The 18,983-nt window shown below is 41.7% G+C and overlaps 1 protein-coding gene across 1 annotated transcript in view; it reads left to right on the forward strand.

Moving 5' to 3' along the window:
* The first annotated feature begins 2,030 nt into the window (after nt 1-2,030).
* ryr2a (ryanodine receptor 2a (cardiac)) overlaps nt 2,031-18,983 on the forward strand; it is a 67,618-nt gene continuing 50,665 nt past the window's right edge. The window contains exons 1-19 of the mRNA XM_076149621.1: nt 2,031-2,042; nt 3,261-3,380; nt 4,008-4,112; nt 5,657-5,677; nt 7,424-7,498; nt 7,791-7,869; nt 8,017-8,129; nt 8,519-8,618; nt 9,498-9,594; nt 9,728-9,802; nt 10,809-10,965; nt 11,143-11,307; nt 11,685-11,806; nt 13,617-13,800; nt 14,354-14,489; nt 14,647-14,742; nt 15,106-15,224; nt 15,448-15,581; nt 18,707-18,948. Coding sequence (XP_076005736.1) covers nt 2,031-2,042; nt 3,261-3,380; nt 4,008-4,112; nt 5,657-5,677; nt 7,424-7,498; nt 7,791-7,869; nt 8,017-8,129; nt 8,519-8,618; nt 9,498-9,594; nt 9,728-9,802; nt 10,809-10,965; nt 11,143-11,307; nt 11,685-11,806; nt 13,617-13,800; nt 14,354-14,489; nt 14,647-14,742; nt 15,106-15,224; nt 15,448-15,581; nt 18,707-18,948 — 2,152 coding nt within the window. The remainder of the gene's footprint in view (nt 2,043-3,260; nt 3,381-4,007; nt 4,113-5,656; nt 5,678-7,423; nt 7,499-7,790; nt 7,870-8,016; nt 8,130-8,518; nt 8,619-9,497; nt 9,595-9,727; nt 9,803-10,808; nt 10,966-11,142; nt 11,308-11,684; nt 11,807-13,616; nt 13,801-14,353; nt 14,490-14,646; nt 14,743-15,105; nt 15,225-15,447; nt 15,582-18,706; nt 18,949-18,983) is intronic.

Here is an 18,983-nt window from a genome sequence, read left to right on the forward strand (position 1 = left end):
ATGCTGTATTATATAACAGAATACACACACACAGTACCTTCTGTTTTAATTTATTGTCATCATCATTTAATTTTGTTGACAACGCGCAAATAAATGACGTTGCCATGTGGGACAGTGAAGGGGGGTGTCATACATTTGTTGGGGTTATGCCAGTTTTGCCAAATTAAAGCGCGCACAGTGTGAGCGATGATTTCCCAAACCCTGGCTTTCCACCAGGCTGTCGTGTTGTGATAGCTTTGTATGTGAAGCAGATCAGTTGTGTGATTGTTTTAGTCAAAAAAAGGTACATCTGCAATTTCAATGTTTCCACACAGCTCTATGCAGGGGTTGGTGTGGTTATGCTGTTTTTATTTAAGGAAGGACTTACATTGTCACTGCTGTTATGGATTCAATAAGTCATAGGTGGGAGATTGTCATTTGTGAAGATCAAGTAAATATTCTAATATATCATTTGCATACATTGTAGGAATTTGAAGTTGGTATCAATTAATTTGTTAACATTATAGAAATAAAGAAGGTAATATTGGGCATCACTGTGTTAAAGTGTGAAGCTCTAACGTGATCTCATTGTGCCAATTAGGTGACGTGTATGATTCTCCAAAGCCAATTCTGGGGAGAAAGCTAAATAAGAAGAGCCAACTGACACCAATTGTGGGGGGAGTATAATGGCACTATCATTATTTTTCTAAATGTTGTGATTGGTTGATAAGATGGATCATGGATATGTGGATATTATCTGAGGCATGTCTTCTTTTGATGAGACCTGTTTCTTTATGGAGTCAGATAGGAGTGTTTCTATTCTCTTGGCTTTAGTGAGTATCTATAATTCAGCATCGATTAGTGAAGAAGATTGGGTTTTAGTTAAGTTTTATTGGGTTTTAGTAACGGTGAGATTGCTGCAGTATTCATGTGTGAGAGAGAGATATTTTTTATTTAGTATTAGCTTCTGCTGGCAGAGGAATAGGGTCTCTGTGGGGTCCTCAAGGATCAAGGCTTTCAGTCTGCCAGCAGCCATAATTCCTGCTCCCAAGGAAAGCTGGCTGCCTTGGACTAAATAAACAGGTGATCCTCCTTCCGGTTCCATGAGGCACACCAATCTACCTTTGCATCACTCAGCCTCGGCACAAGGGTCACACCCTGATCGAGCCCTCAGGACAAACGAACCAACCATTTTTAATAATACAATAATCATATATAAGCATTATATCTAACGGAGTCCAAACTAAGAACTGAACACACGACTGCATTGTTGCTGCTATATTAGTAAAACACAACAGACAGCCAGCTTGTCTTTTTGCGGCTCTGGCCTCACTGATCATTTATGTCTCATACTTTGACTTCTGACTGCGATGGCTGCCAAGAAACAGCAAGGCTATGAATCCTCCAAAGTTGCACAAGCAGACAGAGCATAAAAATATACTCAGTGGGATGGAATCTCCGTCACACTGATCAAGACAAATAAATGGTTTGTCTTTCAGGGACAACACTTTGTAATGCTGTGAAGTAACACAGAAGAATGATTTGCTCCCATCTGCTCACAAAGATAATATACGCTCCGATCCTCCAAACGCCACTTCAACCATCAAACTCATCAGATCGGCGTCCAGACAGTATCCCAGTCATGAACATGAATGTGGCTGATGTGTGTCAGATTGGGAGGGAGCAGCAGTTTCATGAGGTTTCCGCTTGTTTGTGGATGGATTGTTTGTCTTTTATGGTGGAACAGGCAGAATATAGATGACTCCAAGCATGTTCAGCTGGAGCTCCAGTCAGCCTGTGTCAAGGGTCAAAGTGTGATAGGGATTCTACATTAACTGATCCTTTGTGCTTCTTTAGTAACCACCTTCTCTCTGGCACTGAGAATACAAACCTAAATCACATTAATTTGTATAGCTCAATGTCCCACGACCGCAGCTTGTTCCTGAGCCCAGAGCTCTCTAGGAAGATGAGGAACATCTTCCATAAGCATTAATGTGTAAGGGAAAGGAAGGAACCTTGGGAGAGGTGATTCAAGGAGAGATTCCCTGTCCATGAACGACCAGGTGTGGAACAGGAACCGCAGGTGGGAGATACACTTCTCCTAGATTTCTGTCTATTTGAGATTCTTTATGCTTGAATAAAAGTGTAGCACGCACACACACACACTTGACAAATTGTCCATGGCTTAATTTTACACAAAATCTGCGCTAATCTAATTTGTCTATCTGTCTCCCATGCTTTGTGAAGGCCTCTCTCTCTCCTCTCTTTCTCCATACAAGGCTGGAATGCAAACTGCTGCTGACAAACCACAGACCTTTACACACAGGGAACTGTGTGTGTGTGTGTGTGTGTGTTTGTGTGTGTGTGTGTGTGTGTGTGTTTGTGTGTGACTATGTATCATAAATGTCACTAAGGCATTATTCCACTTCATGACCTCTACCTTAAATTTCCAGCAAACCTTACTTGGTTGTGTGTGTGTGTGTGTGTGTGTGTGTGTGTCCGTGTCCGCACTTCTAGCTTTTTAACTATGAAACCACATGATGGCCTGTGTGTGTGTGTGTTGTCTTACCGCATCAGACGCAAGACACAACTGTATCTAACCAACAACCAACCCGCAAAACAAGACTTTCAATCTGGTCCTGTGTCGCCCTCTACAGAACATGTTGGAAATAATTGAACAATCAAAACCTAAGAGGACCACTTGCCCGTCTGCCCTTATTTTATAAGTTTCTAGGTCGTAAAATTGGATTGTAAGCAAACTGGGTCATGGCTGTCCTGTAACTTTTACCGATTTTGTATTTCTTTATACTTGCTGCTTCGTGCAGTTTCACCAATTGCAACAATAGTCTTAGTTTATTAATGAACTGGTATTTTGTGAGATGACTGGTTGCAGCAACTCGGCATCTAGACTTTTACGACAGGAACATTAATCTAAACAAATGACAAAGTCACAATGTTGGAGGGCTTCAAATATTACAGCTATAAGTGCATCTTTAAGTTGTTACAAATGGCATCTTTTCCCACTGAATGTGCTATGGTTTCCTGCACGGAATGTTGTTTGAAAAGAAGCTGCAGCAAATATACACTGTATCATACGTGTGTGGGTGTGGAAGATGATGATGTTGCTCTCCATGTAAAGCTATTGTGTTGATGAATGAGTTGTAACATTATCTCTCCCTCTTTGTCTCTGTCTCTTTGTCTCTTTGTCTCTCTCTCTCTCTCTCTCTCTCTCTCTCTCTCTCTCTCTCTCTCTCTCTCTCTCTCTCTCTCTGCGTGTTTAGGACGATGAGGTGGTCCTGCAGTGTACGGCCACACTCCACAAGGAGCAACAGAAACTGTGCCTGGCAGCTGAAGGTTTTGGAAACAGACTGTGCTTTCTTGAATCCATCTCCAACTCAAAGGTACTGACCCAAGCATTTCTCCTCCTTTGCCCTTTAAACTCCAGATGTTCATCTACATGTGTCCTGCATACAGTACAAACTAACTAAAAAGCACAAAAAGGCATATGTTATGAAAACCAGATGGAACATGTGAAAATTTGCTTGCACAGTTCTTGCTTCCACATTATCCTACTTACCACACTGTCTTGAAGTGGCTGTTGGGCTTGTGATGCAGCAACAGGATTTGTGAGGATCTATGACTCTGTCATTGTAAACATTGAGAAGTAGTTTGATTTCTAACCAGGAAATGTGATGTTAAAACTGAAACCGTCAGATCTTCACTGACCTTCAGCAGGCGGTGGCTGCAGCTGAAATGACAGTGGACAAATGGACCAACTGGGCTATGACTAGTTTTGTGCCAGCTGGGAAGAAATACAGAAAGTCAAACAGTATAACACAAAATCCACCAGTGAGAAGTGGATGGCAGTTTTCCAAAATAAAGGAAAGCCAAATTGATCAACATGTTCAGGATTGTCTCATTTGTCCTCAGTGTGCGGGGATCAAATGCCTTTGTAGAGAAGATTTTCTCTCTGGTGACCGGACTCAAGACAGAGATGCAGCACAGAGCTGACGTTCTTCTTCTTTCAGAATGTGCCTCCAGATCTGTCAATCTGCACGTTTGTGCTGGAGCAGTCACTGTCTGTACGAGCGCTACAGGAGATGTTGGCTAACACTGAGGAGAAGGCTGAGGGGGTGAGTACTCATACACACAGAGCAGTTCAGATAAGCCCATGTGTCATTTTTGCCTCATCTGCCTGCAGCAGCAACAGAAGTTTAAGTCTGAAGTAGGTGTGCCAACAGGTGTGCCAACAATATTATTTCTGATGCATCTGAATGGTTGATTATAATCCTTAGTTTGTGAAATGTGTTTGACCCTGAGAGCGAAGAAGATGATCCCAAAGCCATGACATAACCAACAACAATACCTCAGCCAGGGGAACTGGAAGCCTTGATAACTTCTCTTAGTGTTTGTACTTATGATCACCATGTACAAACACACACATACAGCACACTGTATGTCTGAATTCAGATGCTCCAATTTCTTCATCAAATTCAGCTAGATTTTTGCAGTTGAGTCTGATAATGAGCATGAGTGTCTGACACACAGAATGTCTGAGTGCTTTACAGCCTGGTGTGATTCTATTTCCTTTTTTTGACTTGCTGATGGTCTCAAAAGTGCATCGGATGGTTAATGCATCTGCAACAATGATCACATTAACCTGAGCAATTCACAGTTTTGAGCCCTGAAAGTTTTTTTATGTCTCCAATATGGATGTTGTTTCATGATTTTTTGCAAAATGAGTGTGAGTATGTATACATGTTGTTATTTAGACGTTCCAAATGAAAGCATGTTATGCAGGCATTGTATTTTCAGTGATATATTTATATGTGGTGGCCTGCTGTGTAAAGTGTTAATCACAGTAAGATGCTGTTAGGACCCAGTAAACTAAGTGGAAGACAAAAAAAGACACAAGATGAAAAAATGCAAGGACAGTGAGCATGTCCTACGGAAGAAAACAAGCACAACCCTTAGTTTCATGTCACTCCATGTCAGGATGGGGACAGAGTGATCTCAACGCTACCATTCTCTAGATAATAATTTGATCTGTAGATGAGCTCTGAAAGAGAACCCATAAAAGTGTTCTTGTTAAACTAATAATGGAGGAAGCAGTGCTTTTTCCTGCTATGATGAAGGTTGGTGACTGGTCAATTGCTATCATGTTACACTAAAATGGTATACTTCTTTATCGGTTTTGTAGGAATATGGCCGTATAGTTATATAACCCTAATCCTAACCTTAACTGCAACCCTAAAATAATAGTAATATGTAGGCTTTCTTCACTTGGCTCTGTATTCTGGGTGTGAATATTCACCAGCTAATCCTTCACCTGAGTTGGATTTGTACATTTGTTGCCTGCTGGCTGGTGACAGTACCAGTTATGGGACATTTGGACCAATCACAGACAGGGGGATGTTTCAGAAGTAGAAAAGACAAAGCGTCACCTCGGTGGTCCTGCACCCAAAGACAAAATACTGAGGTGATCCTGTCTTGAGACTTTCTTAATACATTTTTGCATATGAGGTTAAAACATCTGATCTGCTGTTATTGCAATGAAATTCATTGAAATGCAGCAGGGCATGCCTGAACTGTCTGATCTCTGACGGGGATATGTGTTTGTGTCTGCAAAATGATGAAGGCAACTTACATTTTCCTCCTCTCTCTTATTTCCACACAGCATGTAGATGTGGAAATATGGGTAGGTCTGCCTTTCCACTTGCTGATTGTGTTTGTTATGGCCGTCCTCATCCTCCCCGTGTTTGTTATTACACTTGCTGTTGTTCAGTATTAATATGCACAGCATTATCATACTCTTCTGTCTATGTTATGTAAAGAGTGTTAACCTGTGGGAGATGTAGATATGAACTCAACACAAGTTCAACTTTTCATCAACAAAATGAAATGTTGGCTCTTTGTCATTCCGTGGGTGAAAACATCAAGGTGTGATCTGGTTTCATGGTGAAAATAGGCATTTCAAAGCACAGAATTCATTTCATATTCAAACCTTTCTGTGTTACAATTAGCACCCCATACTGATCAATAATTCCAAATGTCATCCATTATTTAGAGTATTTGCTGGCATTGCAGTGCAGTTACTCACCAAATAATCACAAAATGAGACATCTGAGCAACTGATCGAGCAGGCCAACCAGTAATTTGATGTTAATTGAATGGAGCAGAGCAATCATAAGGTGGATCAACCTTGCAGGCAGCCACTCATACACACTGATCTACAGAGTCACAGCGTCTAAGCTTTATCTATACTGTTTCCTCTTTTCTTGAGAGAGTTTGTTGCCCATCACCACAAACTCTTGAGCACCGATCATAATGTGTTCCTGCCTGGAAATATGGGCTACCACACTTTGGATTTTGGTCAAGATTAGATCTTTGCTGCTTATCGTTGGCTAGAAATGTTGCATAACCAACAACCGTGCTCTGATTTACAGAAGTTTTTCTCCCACTAAAAGGCCTTCACTGCCTTTTGATCTCAGATGAAAGGCGGCCTCCCAAGTCTTTGAGGAGGGATTTGTAATTTCTGACATAACGCATCCTTACTGAGTATCAGCATGGTCACCTGGAGCCATTTTCTGATGATGGTAAAATGCTCTGCCATGGAACCGTAACCACCAGGGGTCTCTGTGACTCTTGAGAGCCTGAAGTCCTGTTGTGCACCTGTTAGATGAAGCGTGCGTTTCCTGCAGAACATTGCTTGAACACAAGTTATTTTCTGCAACAATAGGACTGGCCCACCAGGCCATGAGAATAAGGTCATATATGGTGGTGTATGTAAGGTTATACATTGATTTAAAAGATGGCATAAGGAAGATGGTTGAAGAAATCCTAGAGCAGTGCTTCTCAGTCTTTGAGTCCCACAGGATATTCTCCATCTCTCCCTTATCTACCTACAATTGATTGGCAAAATCAGTTGTGAATAGCCTTTCAAGACTGTCAATAATTATGATCCTAATTATCATATGACAAATGTTTCCTAGTCGATGGTAAGCATTCCATAGTAAGTTTGACATATGAATGCAATCTGATGAACTAATGGTTCCACAGACTGCTCATACAGGGTTCCAGAGTGGATGGATGATTAGATGACTGGAAAACAAACATACTTCAGGTGTATAAGGACAGTTGTCCTACATTTTTTCAATTCAAGGTATTGAATCTACTCCTTCCTCCAAACTATTTTAGAGCTGAATAAGTCGATGCAAACATATTCCTCTCTCTTCCTGTCTGCATCCTTTCCTCTGTGTGTATCCTCTGTCTGTACTGTTATATATACACTGCTGTCTGTCTGTACCGTTATTAACAGTACATTGGTGGTATCCGTCATACTTACTGTTTCACACATTATATATGTATTCTCTCCCCAGCTGACTTTCTCTCTTTCTCCACTCCGTCTCTCCTTCCCTCCCTCTTTCTCTTGTTGATATCTCAGACAGCCCAGGGTGGTGGTCATCGCACCTTGTTGTATGGCCATGCAGTCCTGCTACGTCACTCCTACAGCGGGATGGTTAGTACATACATATACACACACTTAAATCACAAACCAAAATTTCAGGCGTGTCGATGAAGATTGCAAGGAACATGCTAACAGTTTTTGGAAATATGGGTGCTTCCGCAAACACATGGGTGAACTTGAATGTGTGCTCGACGGCAGCAGCACATTGGAATAACACAAACACACAACACTGCATCATCAGTACATGTCTGTATGAAACCAACCAGTCAAAAGGACTAATTATATTTGTGTAGTTTAAGTCAGACGCAAGTACTAACTGAGCTGATTGTGTCTCTGTGCTCAGTACCTGTGCTGTCTGTCCACGTCCCGCTCATCCACAGACAAACTGGCTTTTGATGTGGGACTCCAGGAGGACACCACAGGTAGGACATAACGTGACTTTTGTCAAATTCGTAATAGTTAGAATGTTTGCATTATTTTCATTTGTAAGTCAATATATGAATTATGTAACATGATATTGATATTATAATCCCATGACACACTTTGTGCGTGTGTGTGTGCTTGTGTAGGTGAGGCATGCTGGTGGACCATTCATCCAGCATCAAAGCAGCGTTCAGAAGGAGAAAAGGTCAGAGTGGGAGATGATCTGATCCTGGTCAGCGTTTCCTCTGAAAGATATCTGGTTTGTACTGGTTTGTGTGTGTCCACGTGTGTTTCCGTGTGTATGTGTGTGTCTAAGTGCTATGATAATACGATAACATGCTATATTTCAGAATGATTACATCACTGCACAGGCCAGGATTAGTGTTTAAAGTACAGTACAGAACAGAAATCTGTATAACCTCAAACTTTACCAGGTAGAGAGGCAAGATGGTATGACTTAATGAGACAAATTGGAACATATTTTAGATATAAACCAGGAAAAAGACAAGTTACAAACGGACAGATTGGCATGGAAGGAGACAAAGCAACATGTCTAGCTGTTAGAATGTTTGCATTGTCTTTGAATCCCTTATCTTCCATCTTCCTTTTAGTTTGTTTAAACTATAAATGATGTGTGTATCTCTGCAGCATCTGTCCTATGGTAATTCCAGTCTGCATGTGGACGCAGCCTTCCAGCAGACTTTATGGAGTGTGGCTCCTATCTGCTCTGGCAGCGAAGTAGCACAAGGTACAACCTATATACACTTTGTTCCTTTCTCACTGTGTTTGTTTCTTGTTTTTCATCCACATATTTTTGTGGGGAGTGAGTCCTACAGAATTCACTGGAACCAGGAAGAGATGATAAGTCCTTTCATGAAAGGGAATGTGCCATGAGGAATCTAGGATGAGAGTGTGGGTCTGTGGAGCTTTTCAGGACACATTACATTGGGAGGAGAGCACACAGCAACTCCTGTTTTTGCTTGTGGGATCACATATCCCATCTGGCCTCAGCCTCCCTAGGGAGAACTAGAAGAATTGGCAGGACTCAGATAAGTGATAGATGCCAATGGATTGGATCTCAATTGAGCTGCCAGTCTGCCAGTGCCAGCTGCCAGTGTGAATGTCCCAGAGCAAAAGAAGGGTTGTCCTAATAGGCTGAATGACTACAGACCAGTAGACTTCAAGTGCAACTCATACAACTATGAATGGATGAGATGGATTACAAGGCGTTGGACTCCATAGTGTTTGTGGCAGAAGAAAAGACAATTAAAATGACATTAACCATCTGTAGATGAGGTGATTCAAGGTCTTTTCAAGGTCTTTTCTCTCCAGATCCATCCATCCGTCCACTGTCCACCATTTATCTGGGTCTGGATAATCCCTCCAGACCTATTAGTCTGTTTTCTTGTCCTGTCTGGACTAAGGCTCCTGAGCAAGCTGCTGCCCACTTGACCTTTGAGAATATTGTGTTGTGTGTTTTTCTGCACTGTTTGCAACTTTTTTTGTGTTGTTTTCTAAGTTGATTGTTCACAGAGAGTACAGCTTAGACAGTTATTTAGTTGCAATTCATCTTTCTGCTTCAACACCAATGTCACACTCCTTTTCCCCTCTACTCTGTATGCTGCAGGTTTCCTGATAGGAGGTGATGTACTGCGCCTCCTTCACGGTCACATGGATGAATGTCTGACTGTTCCATCTGGAGAACATGGGGAGGAGCAGAGGAGGTCATTTGTACTGATTACGCACTATACATGAATATTGAATCTCAAAGCATGTTTCACACTTGACCATACCACTGCATCAAGATTTAAGATTAAAACTCTTTATGACTCTCTTCCATGTCATTTTCACTCCCAGGTCAGTGCACTATGAGGGGGGAGCTGTGTCCAGCCACGCCAGGTCTCTTTGGAGGCTGGAGACACTACGGGTTGTGTAAGTGCCACATACCATACACACTTGTGATACACATATATATATACTAATATTCAAGGATGGTTCATTCTTAGGCAACTGGACTTGGTTGGCTACTGTAACTATTGTCATTGGAGTCCCCTGTGGCCAGGTGTGGACATAACTCATTGGGATTTTCCTTTCTGCTGTAACAATGTTCATAAGATGCTAAATGCTGTTTAATCTCCTGGGGAAGGTGATGTTGTAGACCTCCTCCTCTGTTCAGAGATGTTTTTTCTATCTTTTTCTATCTTTACACCTATCGTTTGTTGTCCTTGGACGAGTGTCCCTTGTCTTTCAGGTGTAGATGGACTGCTGAGTCTTGTCCTGAAGTATTGGCTCTCCTATGTTGAGCCGTGTGTTCATTTAGTGGTTATTTGGTTTCCCCGATATCCAGCTCTGTGCACTCCTCACTGCACTGGACTGCATACAGGAGGTTGTTTTTGTTTTGTTTGGGTGTGGGGACTTCGGGTGGACCATTCTCTCTCTGTGTGTTGCAGGGTTTGAAGAACACAGGCATAGAGTGTTTGTTGAAGTTCCTCCTGGGTTTCTCAGATACTCCAGACTTGTACGGAATGTTTTTTGCGTTTGTTCTTCTTCTCTTCATCACTCACAGTGCTGGTGTTCTTTCTGGCTCTTGTGGCTGTTTTTGGGCTCCTTCTCTTTGGCGTGGGCATTGGTTAGCACATTATCAGCTCGGTATTGCAGATGTTCGGATAACTCCTAGCTTGTGCTCCAGTGGGCGGCGAGAGTCAAAGGTCTATGTGTGAAAGTGGCAAAAGAGTAAGGGTTGACCGGTGTGTGTGTGTGTGTGGGTTTCCTGTATACTTCGACGTGTACACCACAGTTCAAAAAGGCCAAGTTGTTGTTTCTGGTGTCCTCTCTTTGAACTTGGTCCTCCTGTCCACTCAGCTGGGTTTTAAGTTTGACCCATGTGTTGTCTATGTGTCAAAATTACTTTTATTTGTGTGTGTGTGTGTGTGTTTAGGTGGAGTGGCAGTCACATCCGTTGGGGTCAGCCGTTTAGACTGAGACATGTGACCACAGGCAAATATCTGAGCCTAACAGAAGAAAAGTCTCTGCTCCTGATGGGCAAAGAGAAAGCTGATGTGAAGTCCACAGCTTTCTGCTTCAGGTCCTCAAAGGTACAGTGTCTGCTGCTCTGTGTCATCAAGGTCAAACACCTCACAAAAGTGTCTCCTCAGGCTGTAAATTGTCTGAATAAATACAAATGATGTTCAATATTGATCTGACAGTATAAAATCAAATGTAAAAACAGTTTTTATCGTGACAAATTCATTTTACTTTCCTTTGTCATCTAGGAAAAATTGGACCCTGGTGTGAAGAAGGAAGTGGATGGGATGGGTGTTCCTGACATTAAGTATGGCGACTCTGTGTGTTACATCCAACACGTTGACTCGTATCTGTGGCTGACGTATCAGACTGTTGATGCCAAGTGTGCTCGTATTGGTGTGGTTCAGAGAAAGGTATTCCTTTTCTTTATTTCTTATTTAGATCCTGCATTGCATTGCATTGAAGCAACAATCATAAATGTAGCAGGTATTGGTTGTAGTTTGGATTTGTTTTGATTGTAGTTTTTACTCACAGCTTTCAGCAGTTCAGTTACAGCTACTTCATTCCAATGAAGTAGTAATGCAGTTGTAGTTATTTACATCATCGGTGATTCATCATTCCACCATTGAACTGAATGCATGTTTGTAGCTTGTCGAGTGTATAGGAAGATAGAGATGCAGATGTTTCTCTGAGCTAAAAGGAGATTGAATATTGGACAGACTTTGTGGGTTGTTAATGTTGCTCCATGTCTGCTGATGGCGTAAGTAGACTAATGTTTGTCTGTTCTCAGGCCATCATGCACCATGAGGGTCATATGGATGACGGGCTGACGCTGTCTCGGTCACAACATGAGGAAAGTCGAAGTGCCAGAGTCATCCGCAGTACTGTCTTCCTCTTCAACCTCTTCATCAGGTGGATTAACACACCAGCACTTCAGCCATGTGTGACCAATCTCCTGCTTCAAATCCTGACATATTTTTGTCACAAGTCTGTCCCTGTCTCTTTGATTACATAGTTCACCTTCAAAGGTTTTTGCATAGAGAAGGTAGATATTATCTGGTTCCTCATTTAGAAAACATTGCATAGAATTCCGACTAAAAACACTGCATATGCTGAAAACAGAGGATGTTAACTGTCGTGAAAAGGTTTGTAGGTGCAGAAAACTATACTCCTCCTATCGCTGTCATTCCACGGCGTCAACATTTCTGGGAAATCTGGCTCCATTCACTGCCTGTCCATCAGTGTCACCAGATCTTCCTGTTTCCAAAATGTGCTTACGTATGGGTCAGAGATTCCATACCGGTGCACACATTCTCACACAAAGTAGCTGTTAGCAGTGCACATTATGATTGCCAGCCCCTGTTTGACTGGGTGGATCGAATTTGCCGTTGTTGAACTCCATGTCAGGTTCAAAGCTGAACACAAAAACTCTTCAGTAGTTGCACATTTACAAGCACAGTTAATGCTGCAGTTGTCCATGCAGATTTTACTGGCTTGCAGGCTAAATCTCTGTGAAGCAATTAGTATGTCTTTCCTGCAGAAGATGTTCTGGATGTTCTGGTGGCATTTGAGTGCTTTTGTTTACTGTGTTTGCAGCAAATATGGTGCCATCACACTGTAAGGAATCAATGATGCTGCAGATGTACAGTCTGCATGCTCAGTTGGTCGAATGTAGCTCAACCAGATTCATCCACTGTTGTGGCTGATGATGATTTAAGGAAGTGCTCATAGACAAGCTCTCAGCGTGATAACATCAAGCCTTCACTTGTAGATCCTCAGCTTTAGCACTATGATAGATGAATTATTGATAAGCTGAAGATATGCGCAGTTTTGTAATAAATACTGAGCTGCTGTGTCATTAAACCTGTGGTGTGTGTCTCACCCACTGAGAGCAATCTGCTTCTAAGTACACACTCAGCCATCCTGCACAAACTGATCCACAGTTCCCACACAGCCCTCTTCTCAATGTATACAATAAAAATCAATGTATAGTGTAAACAATTTTAAATATATTTAGCACTGCTTTAAAGACGGAGCTCTTACACGGTACAACATGCAAAAGGCTGAACACTGTTTGGAATCACACTCTTGTCCGGGTTTCCTGAGAGAAAACTGTTCACGTGTTCAGGTTGGATCACGTTGCACTGCACTAGGCTGTTTCCTGTCATTCACTAGTTGTAGTTTGAGAATTTGTGGTTGCATTGAGCCTCCATATTTCTTCAGATACAAGGATGTTAAAGGATGTTCCGTATTGGAATTGTTCTGATTTTTAAATGTTGGTGAATTTGGAATGGATTGATGGATGGATGGATCGCAATGTCACCAATTATCACCCACAAGCCACTTTAATAAATATCACCATTAGACTAATCATATATATGTACTATTTCCTGTCCTGTCACATCATATATACCTTCAGTATATTCACAACGCATTAGCACTGGGCTACAATTTTTACCTTGACATGTGACCTTGCCCTTTGACAGATTGTTTTAAGGCCTTGATCCTGACCCCCAACCACCCTGCAAAATTTGATCTAAATTCGATACAACTTGTTTGTGTTTTTGCTGTGAAACAAATACCAATAAACACAACACACCCACCTGATACTGTGTAGAACAAAAGTAAATATGCAAGCACATGGCCTATCAAGTAACACAATTGTAGATACAGCTCCTCTCGATTCTCTAACAAAGGCTGCCCTCTGCTGTGTATCTGTCAGGGGTCTGGACACGCTCAGGAAAAAGGGGAAGAGTTCTGCTCTCGAGCTACCAATTGATTCCGTCAGCCTGAGTCTGCAGGATCTGATTGGCTACTTCCAACCACCCGGTGATCATCTGGCACATGAGGAGAAACAGAACCGACTTCGAGCTCTAAAGAACCGACAGAACCTTTTTCAAGAGGAGGTAGGCTTGTAGACTTATGATAGAAACTGAATGATCATGGTCCCTGGTAATGAGTTTACCTGTGAGCATTTACCTGACAAAGATCAGAACAAGGCAACTTTCACTCAATAAGCTTTGATTCAGTTTTGATTAATGCATGAAGTCATTTTGTTCAAATATCATCTAAACATCGAACTCAGATTGAAGCATTAATTGACAAAAGATGTAAGATTATGTGATTGTGAATCGATAGGTTTGAAAATACTCCATCAGTGTAAAAATTCTGTGAATGGATTTACTCACCTGGCAGACTTGACTCTTGTTAGATTAAGATTAAGCAGTGTGTCAATTCATATTCATTCAATTTAGTCTGGCTACTGGCTATAATTGGTTTGGTGGTTCAGCAGTGAATATGGATAGTGAAGAGAAACAAGATAACTGAGAAGTTTGGGTTGTAACACCAGTTTTGCACTACTTAAAATGACTAATGTGATTACATAATGTCATTTAGTAGTAACCACCACCTATCTGTCTGTCTGTCTGTCTGTCTGTCTGTCTGTCTGTCTGTCTGTAGGGAATGATCAGTCTGGTTCTGGAGTGTATTGATCGGCTTCATGTCTACAGCAGTGCAGCTCACTTTGCTGAGGCAGTAGGCAGAGAGGCTGGAGATGCTTGGAGCGCCATCCTCAACTCCTTGTACCAACTACTAGGTACACACACACACACACACACACACACACACACACACACACACACACACACACACACACACACACACACACACACACACACACACACACACACACACTGAAATGGTAAGAAGACAAAGTTTTGGGTTTCAATTGCACTTTATCTCCTGAAATATAGCTGCACTGATAAGAGGAAACAGGAAGAACTGCGCCCAGTTTTCTGGTTCACTCGATTGGCTCATCAGCAGACTGGAGAGACTGGAGGCCTCCTCTGGTATGTTAGTCTGTCTTTGATTATCATCACAGCTGCTGAATTCTCACCTATCAAAGCTTATGGAGGGAGTAGCCAGTAGTAGCAGTAGTAGTCATGACTGCTGATAACATCAAACCAGCCACTAAATTATTGCTTTTATTATAAGGAACTTAGTTCTTAACCCTTAGATAACTTATGAATCATCTCCATGACATTATGATCAGATTTTAAATGTTAAATCAATTAATAAATTGACAAAATCTGGATAAAGATTGTTGTATTCCAGAAATCTCTGGCTCGGGACTATGTCATTACATTAATTCTAACTTTGCAAGCAAGGATGTCAGTGTATGCTGTAAATGTGAGATGTTCTTCTGTTTATAGGAATACTGGAGGTTCTCCACTGTGTGCTAGTGGAAAGTCCTGAGGCACTGAACATCATCAAAGAGGGACACATTAAATCCATCATATCGCTGCTAGATAAGCATGGACGCAACCACAAGGTACTGTGACGAACACAGATAAACTAACAGTTAGCTTTTCTGTGAGCTCATTCACTTCTTTTTGCTTTTTTAAAATTGATTTCTTTACAATATCTTGATATTAGACAGAGTTTTTCAGTTCACTACAAAAAGTAATAATAATACAGAAAATAATAACAACAAACAGCTGTAGGATGTGTTTGCACATTTGTATGACCAAACTTTCTAAATGTGTGTTATGTAGGTACTAGACGTGCTGTGTTCGCTGTGTGTGTGTCACGGTGTGGCAGTGCGCTCAAACCAGCACCTCATCTGTGACAACCTCTTGCCTGGAAGAGATCTGTTACTGCAGACTCGTCTGATCAACCACGTAAGCAGGTATACGCACACACGCACGCAACCACGCACCCACGCACCCACACAAATCATGGCAATGCCAGGTAAGACAGGGCAAGGATTAGACAGTCCAGCAGATGGTGGTAATGCTATGTATGCAGTATAAATCTACACAACATAAGAAACAGAGGAAGAGGAGCTGCACGCCAACTGGCCATGCCATTTTCAAATGTAAGTTTTTTAAATTACCATGAAATTTATGGATTTGTTTTGTCAGAAATAGTTACACGAAATGGGGTGATTTGTACATGAGCTATATAAAAGCTCATTTTTGACATTTGTGTACATCAAGCTTTTTCGCGAATTAGCATATTAGCTTGTAGTGTTGCCTCGCCCATTGCTTATTATTGTTTGGGCTAGCTAGCTCTCAGTTAACGCTAACATGGTGTCAATAGCCCCTACCACATACTGAAAACTCTGTGGTCTTTTATTTGTATTCATCTATATTTATATTTCTGTAATGTGTCGTGTTAGCCATTTAATTGCCTGATTGCTGTTTGGCTTGCATGAAGGCCTGTACGTGTGTTTCAGGTAGGCGGGGCTGTTAATGAGGCAATGATGAGCACCAGGGCCCAAATCCTGCTAGAAGCCTTTTAACTGCTAAATAAATGCTTACTTAGTTTGTAACACTATTCGACTCCCCTCCAGTTTTGTCCCAGCATTTGAGCCGGCCGTGACACTTGTATGTAAACTATGTTTTGAAGGTGCTATACAAATAAAGTGATTATTGATGGAGTAAAATGTCCTACTTAAACTGAGGTAAATATCAATGGTTTCTTCTTTCTAAAGTTTTATTTTAGATTATAATGAATTGTCCAGTGTTTTCAAAGATATCAAATACAGAATGATGCATTCTATCTACAATCTGTATAACACATCTCAAATAATCTGACTTGTAAGGGCAATTAAAATGGCATAGATTAAATCAGTTACAGTAATGGATCTGGGGATTTCAAAATAATTGTTTATTTTGCTATTTGTTTTTATGGAAGCAAACATTTTACATGACATTGCACATACAATCATAGGATATTTTGGAGATCATTTTTTAATACAGAAAGAGGGGGAAAGGAGAGAGAGAGAAAGAAGGAAGGTCGTATTATACTATTATTGTTGTTAAACTTTATACGTATACCCTGAGGAAAAATAGGAAATATGAGGTACAAGTAGATTGAAATTGGAACAGCCGGAGTCCACGTCCGCTGGAGGTTGTGAGAACATGGCACAATAATGTGGGCGCAGGGTCCAGAATGGCATCAGTGATGTTGATGCAATGATCTCATAGGGTAAATACAGTTTTTACAGGATGATGTGAAACAGCAATGTAGGCTACTACAAATTGCATCATAGGCTGCGGTAAAGAGAAGGAGAGAAAAGAGAAACAAAAAACCCCCCCAAAAAAAATCCCACCCAGAGACCCAACCAAACCCCGCAGTCACACAACCCTGCATCCATACAACCCCATTCTGGCCCGCCTGGGATGTAAAATGAAAATATAAAAAGGAACTGTTAGGTGTTATGGTTTTCAGTCCCTTGTCTGGCATAGCCTGTAGATCTGTGAAGTAAGGGAGAAATGGTTGCCATCTCTGATAGCACTTATCAGTGTGGCCCCTAATAGTGTACTTGACTTCCTCGAGTCTAAGAAAGTACATTGTATCCTTCAGTCATTGCGAAATAGAGGGAGGGGTAAGGGATTTCCAATGCAAGAGTAGGCGGCGTCTAGCAAGCACAGAGGTGAACATGACCATTTCCTTTTGTGAGGTGTTAAATTGGCTTGAGTCATATGGGGTGCCGAAGATGGCAATATGAGGGGAGGGTTGAATTTGCATTCCCAATATGCTAGACAATGTGTTGAAGTAACGGGACCAGTAGTTGTGGAGCCTGGGGCAGAGAAAAAACATGTGGCATCTGTGTACATTTCGGACAATCTGGATTCAGAAAAAAGGACCCTTTGTACAACCTTAAACTGGATGAGAGCGAGACGAGCACAGGTTACGAGACAGTATGTAGATTGTGTATGACTTCGTCCCACCAGTCTATGTCCAGATTGAGTTCAAGCTCAGTGTCCCAGGCAGCCACTGTTTTAGAATTAGATAGGTCCCTGAGGTCTAGAATGTGGCAATAGAGCTCAGAGATGGTCCCTCTTTGTGGTGTCTTGAACGTTAGCAGGTCTTCCCTAATAAGTTGAGGGGCAGGGGAAGGGAAGTTTTGGAAATTGCTGACGGAAAGTACTTAAATAATTGGTTAGCAGGTAGTCTATATTGAGTTGACAGATTGGAGAAGCTGTTAAAACTGCCGTCGGAGTACAGGTTAAGGAAACATTGTATGCCTTTGTGGTGCCATGCTGAGAAGGAAGAGTCCAAGAATGGGGGGGGGGGGGACGTGGTTGTTGCGGACTGGACCTAGGGGGGATGCGTTTATGAATTTAAAGTGTTTCCTGAATTGGTACCAAATCATTAGAGTATTAATAACAACAGGGTTTTTGGTGAACTGAGAGTTCTTGGTTGGGAGAGAGGAGTAAATTAGAGTAGTTGCGGAAGAGGAGGAGGAGCAGGATTGGGCTTCCAGCCTGCACCAGGATTTCAAAATAATTAAAGATTTGTCAAGTTTTTATATACGTATTCCATGTTGCACTCTCTATTGTTAATGGGTTGATAATGTGAACAATTTCTCTTTAGTCTTAAATTACCCTAAATGGTTGTCCTTAAAGCATATTTACCAATGTAGGGGTTAAGATGTTAAATATAACTAATAGAAATGTCAATTAAATAAAGTGTCCGCCATAAATCAAACCATAAAGCTGTGATTTACAATTAATGATGTACCTGTAGCAGCGCAGGGTGTCCCAATACGCTGCCTAAGTATACAGATATGATGCTGACTATGTAGGCAGCTGACTGTGTAGGCAGCTCACAGGTATCGGGACCGACCCAGTGTCTCATTGTCTGTACTGATAATTCACCCACGGAGGTTTCATGTCGGTTGAAACAGACAGTAACCAAACAGCATTATTTGTATGATCAATGGTTTGTTATACTGTTAAAACTAATTGGAATGGTGAAAATGCCTCCAACAGTTATATCTCCCCTTCTTTTCTCGCCCAACAGCATGAGGCCCAACATCTTCCTGGGTGTCAGTGACGGCTCTGCCCAGTACAGGAAGTGGTACTATGAGCTAATCGTTGACCAGGCACTGCCATTTGTCACAGCTGAGGCCAGTCACCTCAGGGTGGGCTGGGCCAACACGAGTGGGTATGCACCCTACCCCAGTGGAGGAGAAGGCTGGGGAGGTAATGGAGTAGGTGACGACCTCTACTCTTATGGCTTTGATGGACTTCATCTGTGGTCAGGTAAGAAGTGGTGTGTGTGTGTGTGTGTGTGTGTG

Source organism: Genypterus blacodes, unplaced genomic scaffold (genome assembly GCF_046128005.1).
Source record: "Genypterus blacodes isolate CSIRO-AG114 ecotype Tasmania unplaced genomic scaffold, CSIRO-AGI_Gbla_v1 ptg000046l_1, whole genome shotgun sequence".
Lineage (NCBI taxonomy): Eukaryota > Metazoa > Chordata > Actinopteri > Ophidiiformes > Ophidiidae > Genypterus > Genypterus blacodes.